Raw genomic sequence first — 12,198 nt, forward strand, 5'->3', positions numbered from 1 at the left:
GAAACATAATCCCCAAATCATTATCGTTAAAATCCAAAAAGGGAGACTAGTCTCTGGTTTTACCCCACAGACAGGATCTTTTGATTTTGCACCTGTAATTGTACTGTAATATCTGATATTAATCTTTGGATGTTTTTAATATTTTTTTCTAATAATTTTTTTTTTTTTTCTAAATAACCTTGTTGTAGATGTGCACCTTTTTAAAATCTCAAAAACCTTTATTCCTTGAATTTATATAATTTATCTACTAGGGGATGTGGTGCAGAATTTATGGTAGATGATAAATAAAAATTTCTTCTCCTTAGGATTTCCTGGTAATCATTCAATCTGCATGTGGTGTCAGCATATTGTACGCATTACCTGTAAAACGCATAGGGTGTGTTATTCTATAGCTGCTGTCACATGGTCCCCGGGAAACACAGCGTGACGCTTGTTTGCTGGACATCTTTTGTAGTATGTTGTAAACGGACAACCGTTCTAGAGGTCACTATAGGACAATAGGAGAATTAAAGGGGACCTGTCATTAAAGACCAATCCTCACACAAGCCAGGAGAGCAGAGGGGTTCTGCATTGCTGAGTCATTATTATTAATTTTTTTTTTTTCCGTAAATAGGTGCCTTTCTGGCAATGGATTGAGAAAAAGAAAAAAAAAAAAAACATAAAGCAAACCTGTACTTTTCCAATACATGGCAAAGCAACAGACTTCTTTAACCGCTTCAGCACCGGAAAATTTGCCCCCTTAATGACCTGGCCGTTTCTTGCAATACGGCACTGCGTCGCTTTAACTGACAATTGCGCGGACGTGCGATGTTGTACCCAAACAAAATTGACGTACTTTTTTTTTTTTTTTTTTTTTCCCCCTACAAATAGTTTTCTTTTGGTGGTATTTGATCACCTCCTGTGGTTTTTATTTTTTGCACTATAAACAAAAAAAAAGTGACCATTTGAAAAAAACCCCAATATTTTAACTTTTTTGCTATAATAAATATCCAAAAAAGTTTTAAAAAATTTTCTTAGTTTAGGCCGATATGTATTCTACATATTTTTGGTAAAGAAAAAATTGCAGTAAGCGTATATTGATTGCTTTGCGCAAAAGTTATAACGTCTACAAAATAGGCAATAGATTTATGGCATTTTTATTATTTTTTTTAAATTTTTTTTTTTTTTTACTACTAAGGGCGGTGATCAGTGATTTTTATTGGGACTACAACATTGTGGCGGACTGATCTTTTGGGACCAGTGACATTTTATTCAGGGATCAGAGCTGAAAATAGCCACTGATTACTGTATAAATGCCACAGGAAGGGAAGGGGTTAACACTAGGGGGCGATCAAGGGGTTAACTGTGTGTCCTAGGGAGTGTTTCTAACGGGGGGAGGGGACTGCCTGGAGGAGGAGACCGATCGCTGTTCCTAATCAGTAGGAACAACAGATCTGTCTCCTCTCTCCTGACAGAATGGAGATCTGTCTGTTCACATGGACAGACCTCCATTCCGTCTCTCTCAAGAACGATCGCAGGTGACCGGCAAACATCGCGATCGCTGGGGCACGTGCATCGGCTCCATCGTCACACCCCCTAGTGGTCGACGTACAGCTATGACGGCTGGCCCAGGGGAGCCAACCTGCCGTGGTGTAACTGCAGCGGCTGGTCCTCAAGTGGTTAAAGCATATTCAAACCCTCGCCTTGTAAAACACTATTCAGTTTAAAGTTGAACTTCACTCTCTCAATCAACATTAACTATTGGTAATCCTTATGCTGCTAACATTTGTAAACTGACAGTAAAGTATATCATATTTTGTTTTAAACTTTTTTTTTTACATTTCTTCAGTTACTTCCTGGTTTCCATGCCTAGACAAATGTCATACATCCCAGGAGTCTTCAGTAGAGGAGGAGGGGCTTTCCCAGCTAAGCACACCCTCTTCTACTTGCATGCCTGAGCTAAGGGCAGGTGGATTCCAGGAAGTGAATGCTACATGAATCAACTGCCTTTAGTCAAGATGGCCAGAAACGCTAGGGTTTTTTATTTTTTCCAAAATAAAGCATTGAGACATACTCATCAGCCACTTTTATTAGGTACACCTGTTCAATTGCTTGGTAACACAAATTGCTAATCGGGCAATCACATGGCAGCAACTCAGTATATTTAGGCATCTAGACGTGGTGAAGACAACTTGCTGAAGTTCAAACCGAGCATCAGAATGGGGAAGAAAGGGGATTTTGAACGTGGTATGGTTGTTGGTGGCAGACGGGCTGGTCTGAGTATTTCAAAAACTGCTGATCTCCTGGGATTTTCACACACAACCATCTCTAGGGTTTACAGAGAAAGGTGGGAGAACGAGAAAATATCCAGTGAGCGGCAGTTGTGTGGAGGAAAAATGCCTTGTTGATATCAGAGGAGAATGGGCAGACTGGTTTGAGATGATAGAAAGGCAACAGTAACTCAAATAACCACTCGTTACATCCAAGGTATGCAGAATACCATCTCTGAACGCACAACACATCCAGCCTTGAAGCAGATGGGCTACAGCAGCAGAAGACCACACCGGGTGCCACTCCTGTGAGCCAAGAACAGGAAACTGAGGCTACAATTTGCACAGGCTCACCAAAATTGGACAATAGAAGATTGGAAAAACGTTGTCTGGTCTGATGAGTTTCGATTTCAGCTCCGACATTCAGATGGTCGGGTCAGAATTTGGTGTAAACAACATGAAAGCATGGATCCATCCTGCCTTGTATCACCGGTTCAGGCTGGTGGTGGGGGTGTAATGGTGGGGGGGGGGGGGATATTTTCTTGGCACACTTTGGGCCCTCTTAGTACCAATTGAGCATGGTTTATACACCATGGTCTACCTGAGTATTGTTGCTGACCATCTCCATCCCTTTATGACTACAGTGTCCCCATCTTCTGATGGCTCCTTCCAGCAGGATAATGCACCATGTCACAAAGCTCCAGTCATCTCACCACTGGACAATGAGGTCCCTGTACTCCAATCATCTCACCACTGGACAATGAGGTCCCTGTACTCCAATCATCTCACCACTGGACAATGAGGTCCCTGTACTCCAATCATCTCACCACTGGACAATGAGGTCCCTGTACTCCAATGGTCTCCACAGTCACCACATCTCATCCAGTAGAGCACCTTTGGGATGTGGTGGAATGGGAGATTCGCATCATAGATGTGCAGCCGACAAATCTGCACCAACTGTGTGCTACTATCATGTAACTATGGAGCAAAATCTCTGAGGAATGTTTTCAAACACCTTGTTATATCTATGCCATGAAGAATGGCAAAAGGGGGTCCGACCCGGTACTAGAAGGGTGTTCTTAATAAAGTGGCCGGTGAGTGTAGATGGATGGGGTAGTTTGCTTTTAAAAATGAATTAAATAGCATTGGCTGTGCTGGGGGTTGTGTGCCAGGACAAGTCTGATTATTGGAGGAGAGTACATTGAGTTCCCAGCACAGCTTGAGGACTGACCACGCTGTGCCCCTGCTTAGTGTGGTCAGTTTTTAATAGGAAAGCAGAGGGACTGGCAGGAACACCGGGGATTTCACACAAAGGAAGTATTGCAAAGAGAACAGGAGACTCTCATACAAGTACATGGTACAGCAGACACATATCGGGAATATGAAATGGGTCTATACTTTGTTGCACCCTTCTTACACTTTTCCTTCCTTTTTGCTCCCTACTTCTGCATTCATCTGATAGGAGCAAAGCGAAAACATGGTACTTCCTGGGAATGAGGAGTAAGTGACTCTCCATTGTTCCTCAGATGTGACAGCGGGGGGCTGATGGAGAGTCCCAAGCTGTTTTGTGAGTTCCAACTTGAGTAACTGGGGATTTACAGAGAGCTTGGGGCGGGTATTGAGAAGATTCTTCCGACAATGGATTCTCTGCAATACTTGAGCGATTGAAAGCGCTGGCAGGAAGAGAGCTGACTAAGAACCTCTTCCTTGCAGAGCCCACATTTTTTTTTTTAAACTGATATATAAAGAAACTCTGATGCTTAAAATAAACAATTTTTGCAGGATTTTGTATGTGAAAGTCCGTTCCCACGCAGACTATCCTCTCTTGTGCCCGTGTCATAGTAGTGATCCTGTTTCTAAATGGTCAGCTAGGAAATGAAGGGAAGATACATACCTGATTTTGTTTGTGTTGCTCCCTTGCTGAAAACTAGAAAAATCTGGGTCACCAGCAAGAGCCCTGCCCTGCTCCTCCAGCCGGCAACACGTGCAGTCGGGTGAGTGTTCTCCCTCCATGCTGTGTCCTCCAAAGTGATCGTGTCCCTGGGATGTTCTCTCCTAGAGACAGGCTTTCCATTGTGACGTGGTGATTAAAGAGACACTACGACTTTGCCCAATCAGGTGGAGATTAAAGAGCGTTTTATTAAACAAAATTAAGGTTTATAAGAATTTTAAGTAGAACTTCATTTAAATACTACCCTATACTTAAATCTGCTCCCACCCCCCCCATTCTAAGCCTATTCTAACTAACCTGTAAAGCCGTGGTCTCAACTGGGGCCCTGGGGCCAGATACAGCTCTTGCTTGCCTTTTTAACTGGCTCTTGAGGTATAATTCCTGCCACCAACACCATAAATGGGGCACTATTCCTTCCACAAACTCCAACTACGGGGCATAATTCCTTCCACTGACAACAAAAATGGGGCACTATTCCTTGCACTGATACCAACTATTTCTCCCCCTAACACCAAAGGTTAGACCTTGTTTGCGCCCGTTGGGTACAGTCCGGCCCCCCCTAAAGTCTGAAGGACAGTAAACTGGCCCCATTCTTTAGAAAGTTTGGAGACCCCTGCTGTAAAAGGAAAGTTGTATATACTTTCCTATTCTTAGGGCAGTATGGTCCAGTCACATGATGGGATTTCAGCGTCGGCTTCAGTGTAGAGCAGGGGTCTCCAAACTTTCTAAACAAAGGGCCAGTTTAACGCCCTCCAGACTTTAGGGGGGCCAGATTGTGGCGGGGGGGGGGGGGGGGTAGAAAATGTCCCATGCCCAGCATTAGTGGGATTAAACATGGCCTCAGGGTTGGTGGTCAGTAGTAGTAGGAGGAATATTGCCCCATCATTGGTATCAGTGAGAGGAATAGTGCCCCATCATTGGTATAAGTGGGTGCCTCATTGCTCATTGTTGGTGCCAGTAGAAGGGATAGTGCTTCATATCATTGGAAGAAATAATGCCCCAAGGGCCGTATAAAGGGTAGCAAAGGGCCGCATCCGGCCCTCGGGCTGCAGTTCGGAGACCCCTGGTGTAGAGGATTGACAGCTAATGTTGGATGCCCCATATTAAGGCTTGGGTATACACTGGTGAATATCAATCAGTGTGTACAGCTTTCTTTCCGACAGAAGCTTGCTTTTTTCGATGGGACATGCTGGAAAACCAGCAGCCAATAGCTGCAGTGCTGATCAGTGTCTTCTAGCTGGGTCAAGTCCCCTTGTCAGAACACAAAAACACAGCACGGGAGATTGCTGCACTAACACCGGGTACATTAGTACAGCGATCTGTCAGCTTTTTTTCATTCAACTTGCTGGGTTTAACAAAGAAGAATTTTATGTATGTACCAGGTTGAAGCCTATGGGTGATGTCATTGCCCAGGCTCTGCAGCAGTTGTCCGCATTCTCTCCTCTTCACTGAAGCTGGCTGCTGGGGAGATCATGTGACTTGAATGAAACACCCTGAGAATAGGTAAGTATAGACTTCTTTCCTTTACAGGTTAGTTAGAGGAGCTCCAGTCTACCCCCCCCCCCCCCAAAAAAAAAATTAATTCAGCAGCTACAAATACTGTAGGAACTATAGGATCTAGAGATGTCCTCACTTGAGCCGACTCTTCAGTTGGCTTTGGGTGCAGGCGCCGGCATCTTGACTAAGGGAAACCATCAGTGAAGCCTTGCGGCTCCACAGCCGGCTTCCTACTGCGCATGTGCGAGACACGCTGCACTTTGTGAATGGTTCTGCAGTCTTCTGGGACCTGTGATGTGTCCCAGAAGGCTGTGGGGTGCAAAATTCCACTCGAATCATTGCTGCAACCTGACCGGAAGTGAGGAAGCGGGTACCAGTCAAAATCAGGTACCCAAATATAATGTAGGTGGGGGGAGGAGGAAGAGCGTAATTTCCACTTTTCTGTGAAGTTCCGTGTTAAAATTGGCTTAAAATAGGGGTGGGAGCAGGGTTGCATATAGTTGGTATTTGACTGGACTTCCACTTTAAAGGGGAACTGCAGTCTGCTCACATAATTTGTAATAAAAACATATTTGCCATTCCGAAGCTTCCCGCCAACCACTTTGCATATTTTATATATTCTGTACTTGCCAAATATGCTGCAGAAATCTCCCTCCACTGAGTCTGGCTGCAGCCATTTTAACTGTGGGCAGCTGAAGCTGCTGCCTGTTAATTTCCTGGATTTACACACAGGCAAACCTCCAGCTCTGCAGGTCTCATTGGCCCTCTTATGACTCATCCACTCTCTTCCTGGCAAACTCTCTGAAGAGAGAGAGAGAGCTGTGCATGATGTCATAAGCCTGGGTTTTTTACCAGACAAGAAATGGGAAGTGGGCTGTATAAGGTATTTACTGGCAGGAAAAAAAAATGTTTTACTATCCAAAGTTAAAACAACAACAAGGGCAGAAGATTTAGGCTCGGTTCACACGGGGGCGACTTGTCAGGCGACCTAGCCGCCTGACAAGTCGCCTCCCGTTCTGTACAATGGAACCGTTCTAATCGGAGCGACGCAAGTCGCTCCGACTTAGAAGAAAGGTTCCTGTACTACTTTGGGGGCGACTTGCATAGACTTCTATACAGAAGTCGTCGTGCAAGTCGCCCCGGCAGTCGTGTGCAGGTCGCCTCCGTGAGGCGACCTGCAAGTCGTGCCGCGTCTAGTGTGAACAGGCACTTAATAGATGGAAAGATGAAAAAATGACTCGAGTTCCGCTTTAAGCCTTACAAAGGTTAAAGCAGAACGTTTTTTATCTTAATGCTTCTGTGCATTAAGATAAAAGGCCTTCTGTGTGCAGCAGCCCCTAACACTTACCTGAGGTCCCTCTCTGTCCAGCAATGTCCACCAGTGTCTCAGCCGTCTGAGATTCTCCATCCTGATTGGCTAAGACACAGCAGCAGCGCCATTGGCTGTCGCTGCTGTCAATCAAAGACAGCTAGCCAGTCAGGAGAGAGATGGGGCCGGGCTGAGTCGGGGCTCCGTGTCTGAATGGACACAGGGAGCTGTGACTCGGCTCGGGTGCCCCCCATAGCAAGCTGCTTGCTGGGGGGGGCACTGAACAGAAGGGAGGGGCCAGGAGCACAGAAGAGGATCAGGATCCGGGCTGCCCTGTGCAGTTCCACTGCAACATAGCAGGTAAGTATAACATGTTATTTTTATAGGGGAAAAAAAACGACTTTACAATCACTTTAAATAGCAACTTATACGAATATGTCACAGTGGCACAGCTATGTGAAGTTTACATTTGTAAATGTAATATTTCAATGAGAATTATCAGATAAAAGAAGTAGGTTAAAATGACCAAAGCAGCTAAATGAAGAAAGTGATGCAGAATTAGTCAGCAGGTTGGGATTTGTGACTTCACTGGATGCATGCTGCATAGGATAATGTCCCTGGAGTTTAATCCTTTAAAAACAAGTCAGCAGTGATGGCTCCCATATTTCCACTTTCACAGGTTTTCTCTGAGAGATCTATGGAAGTCTGTATTTTGAGCTCTTCAGGTACCACGTTCAACAGAAACTTGAATGTCTGCCATGTGCTGACTCATTTCTTATCCCTGCAGAGCCTTATTCACCTTGTATGCCCAACTTTGCTCAAGTTCCTATGACTGTGTACAATCTGTGCTGTGCTTTTGTGCTGCTTTGTGTTCATTAATTTTTATATATTTTTTTTACAGATCAGACGTAGGCGCCTGGCTCGACTTGCTGGTGGGCCGTCCTCACAGCCCACAACGCCGCTTACTTCTCCGCAGCGAGAGAATCCCCCTGGACCACCAGCAGCAGCACAAGCCCCCGTCTCCTCTCACCAACTCGGCTTAAATGTTCAGGGCATAACCCCAGCTACCTCACCTATCGGAGGGCCAGGTGAGTGACTGACAGCTTATTCCTGACACGTCCGTGATCTGTATTGGGAGCTCTGACGTTTGTCTTCCATCATTTTTTATTTTTATTTTTTTTTGGGGTTCCTTTTAAAAACCTTCTACCTTGTACTATTATTGATGCTTATTTAGATAAATGTATTTGTGTCTGATGCTTGGACGCCACAGTGGTTCCTCCCTCTGGGTGCTACAACTAATAGGGAAATAGGGGCCAGTGGGAGGAACCACAGCATGCAGTAGAGGACCAGGCATTCGACACACCTGGAAGGGTCAGATTTCCAAAGACTACTGTAAAGGGTCCTTTTTACACAGGCGGTCCGCCCAGCGGACTCTGCTTTGCTCAGCGGGGGATGGCTCCGCTGATCCCTGCTAAACAGGCGGATGAACGGTCTGTCTCTGCTCACTGTGCAGAGACGGACCTGTCAGAGCCCCGCTCTCCTCTATGGAGAGATCGGATGAAAATGGGACCCGCCTGTCTGTTTTCATCCGATCCGCCAGACAGATGGAAAATACGGGTCACTATCCGTCTGGATTTCACGGATCAGATAGCAGCGGGTGTCAGCAGACATGTCACCGCTGACATCCACCGCTCCATAGAGCTGAATGGAGGCTCCAATCAGGTCCGCTGAACGAAAAGCCCGTGTGGAAGGGGCCTAGCTCTATAAAAGCAAGCATTGGAGTCCTTGCTTTTATAAGGAAGTATGCTCAATCTCTTTTTTTTTCAGGCTGCTTCTGTTTGAACTTGAGATCCCTCACAACTGGATTGCTTTATTGTATTTATTTTTTATTACATAAAACTGTAAAGTACCCGAATGTGTGTGTGTGTGTGTGTATATATATATATATTTGGTTTATGTATTGCTTTGCACAAAACGGCACTCTGGGAGAAGAGCAGCATGTTGACCCAGTCAGGACTTTATTGCTTTGTGCATTCCTATGTTATGAACATGCTTAGAGGAGTAACAAGAGTGTACAAATTACCTTGTCCTTGTAAAATATGTATTTATTATAAAGTACTCGTCTGGCATTTGATATACAGTGCATCCGGAAAGCATTCACAGCACTTCACTTTTTCTAGATTTTGTTATGTTACAGCCTTATTCCAAAATGGAATAAAATTCATTATTTTCCTCAAAATTCTAAAAAAAACAATACCCCATAATGACAACGTGAGAAAAGTTTGTTTGAAATCTTTCCAAATGTATTAAAAATAAAAAACAATCTCACCTGTCTATATAAGGTCCCACCATTAGCAGTGCATGTCAGAGCACAAACTAAGCCATGAAGTCTAAGGAATTGTCTGTAGACCTCTGAGACAGGATTGTATGGAGGCACAGATCTGAGGAAGGGTACAGAACCATTTCTGCAGCATTGAAGCTCCCAATGAGCACAGTGGCCTCCATCATCCGTAAATGGAAGTTTGGAACCACCAGTATGGTACCGCCTGTATGGTAGAGTGGCCAGACGGAAGCCACTCCTCAGTCAAAGACACATGACAGCCCTCCTGGAGTTTGTCAAAAAGCACCTGGAGGACTCTCAGACCATGAGAAACAAAATTCTCTGGTCTGATGAAGCAAAGATTGAACTCTTTGGCCTGAATGGCAAGCGTCATGTCTGGAGGAAACCAGGCACCAGTCATCACCTGGCCAATACCATCCCTACAGTGAAGCATGGTGGTGGCAGCATCATGCTGTGAGGATGTTTTTCAGCGGCAGGAACTGGGAGACTAGTCAGGATCGAGGGAAAGATGAATTCAGCAATGTACGGAGACATCCTTGATGAAAACCTGCTCCAGAGCGCTCTGGACCTCAGACTGGGGCGAAGGTTCATCTTCCAACAAGACAACGACCCTAAGCACACAGCCAAGATAACAAAGGAGAGGCTACGGGACAACTCTGAATGTCCTTGAGTGGCCCAGCCAGAGCCCAGACTTGAACCCGATTGAACATCTCTGGAGAGATCTGAAAATGGCTGTGCACCGACACTCCCCATCCAACCCAATGAAGCTTGAGAGGTCCTGCAAAGAAGAATGGGAGAAACTGCCCAAAAAAAGGTGTGCCAAGCTTGTAGCATCATAATCAAAAAGACTTGAGGCTGTAATTGGTGTCAAAGGTGCTTCACCAAAGTATTGAGCAAAGTCTGTGAATACTTCTGTACATGGGATTTTTTTTAGTTTTTTATTTTAATAAATTTGCAAAGATTTCAAACTTCTTTCACGTTGTCATTATGGGGGATTGTTTGTAGAATTGTAAGGAAAAAAAATTAATTTAATCCATTTTGGAATAGGCTGTAACATAACAATGTGAAAAAAGTGAAGCGCTGTGAATACTTTCCGGATGCATTGTAATCACACATTCCAACAACCTTGTTTTCCTGAGTCAATGTAGGGTCTTCTGGTAATTTTGGAACTTCTGTAAGGATTTTCAGCTGCAATTGGTAGTAACTGAAACCCAGGAATACAATTGTACAATACTGGCTATCTTCCCAACCCTCACAACACGCCTTTGGATAGATAAGGTGAATTCCATCCTACATTTTAAAAGCCTAAATCTGGCCATAGAAGGAGCGATTTTCTATTCTGCAACCACAGATCGATTACCTGATCAACAGCCTTCCCCGCTGGGAGAACACAGTGATTACTACTAGTGGCTATTCTAGCCGCTAGCAATAATCGCATGTAAAATCCGACAGGCTTTGCAGGGAATCTGAGGAATGGGAATCCCCTCTGCATTGTTTCTATGTGCTGAGCTTCATCTAGCGTGTCCCCTCACCCATTGCTGGCGATCATGCATTGGCCGGCACCCGCTGATCAGCTTCTGCTGTGACTAATCTCGTCCATGCCCCCTTACCTGGAGGCGCAGAATATACGTGATTCTGCACAGAGTGGCCGCCCTGTAGCAGTAAAGCTGCTGTAGGGCGGACGGCAAGTGGTTAAAGGTAACTTTTATTGTTTACGGAGAAACAGAAATGGTACAAACACAAATAAACAATGCTCATCCAGAAGTGACGAGCAATGTAAGTTCAAAATGTATATTCAATACACTAGTAGCTGATATGAAAAGCTAATATATAGCTTAAAGACATAATGGAGAATACTGCACATAAACGGTATAACAGTCAAAGCATAAGAGGGGTATGAACTATTTTAAAGTTAAATGAAACCTGGAGATCAGCATAAGCTACTTCAAAATGCTGACCGTAGCCAGCAGGTACATAGCATGGTTAACTCTTTTCCAGGGAGATGTCCACTTATCAGGACCCCTGAGTGGTTTGGACACTAAGTAGTGGTCTACTGTGGTTGGCATTTGCAAAGAATCCGGCATTTTGATTCTAGCCTCATAGAAATGAGGTTTGGACTCTAATTATGCTTAGAGGAGTGTGGCAGGGGTTCCTGGAACACAGAAAAAGCTGAAGAGAATTTTAATTGGTTGTAAACCTTTCCATATACCTAGTGAAGTGACAAAGATGAAACCAATCTTCCTTCATAAGTTGGACCTGTCTTCTCTACACCTGGTCAAAGTGCAGAATTTTATACAGCTTGTTTGAGCTTTCAGAAAGCAAGGGGGCAGGCAGCTCAAGGTACACTTTGCAGAGCTGAGAACGGATTGTATGAAAGGGACACGCCCCCTTCCCTTCACACAGCACACCAGAACAGAGCTGAGGCTGTGAATCAGCTGGAGGTCCCTCCCCTGTCACCATTTTTCTCTTGGTGTCAGGAAAAACTTGCTTGAAGTGACTTATGGTGATGGCAGAAAGCAACAGAAAGAAAGGACACTTGGCGCTCTGGACTGAGAAGTACACGCTATAGAGGGATATGCTTTGCTCATATTATGTCTGAGGTTTACAACAATTTTTCAAGAATTCTTTTGCAGATAAGACCATTTACATTTGTCTTTCAGATGTTAATTCAGCTTTTTACCTTGAGCATTCAGCTAGCGGTGATCACTGTAGGCAGCTGTGCCTAGATTGATCAGGGAAAGGGGTAGAAGTCATTGCTGTCTGTGATCCCTTTTGGGGAAATTTTCCCCCACGCTTCCTGTCTTAGTGGCAACAGTTGTCACTGGAATGAAGAACAGACAAATGGGAATAT

At 44.6% G+C, this 12,198-nt stretch overlaps 1 protein-coding gene across 1 annotated transcript in view; it reads left to right on the forward strand.

Annotated features, from left to right (window-relative positions):
* UBE4B (ubiquitination factor E4B) overlaps positions 1-12,198 on the forward strand; it is a 117,812-nt gene that overhangs the window by 28,441 nt on the left and 77,173 nt on the right. The window contains exon 2 of the mRNA XM_073603541.1: positions 7,908-8,094. Within this exon, the coding sequence (XP_073459642.1) occupies positions 7,908-8,094 (187 nt within the window). The remainder of the gene's footprint in view (positions 1-7,907; positions 8,095-12,198) is intronic.

Source organism: Aquarana catesbeiana, linkage group LG10, assembly GCF_042186555.1.
Source record: "Aquarana catesbeiana isolate 2022-GZ linkage group LG10, ASM4218655v1, whole genome shotgun sequence".
NCBI classification, from domain to species: domain Eukaryota; kingdom Metazoa; phylum Chordata; class Amphibia; order Anura; family Ranidae; genus Aquarana; species Aquarana catesbeiana.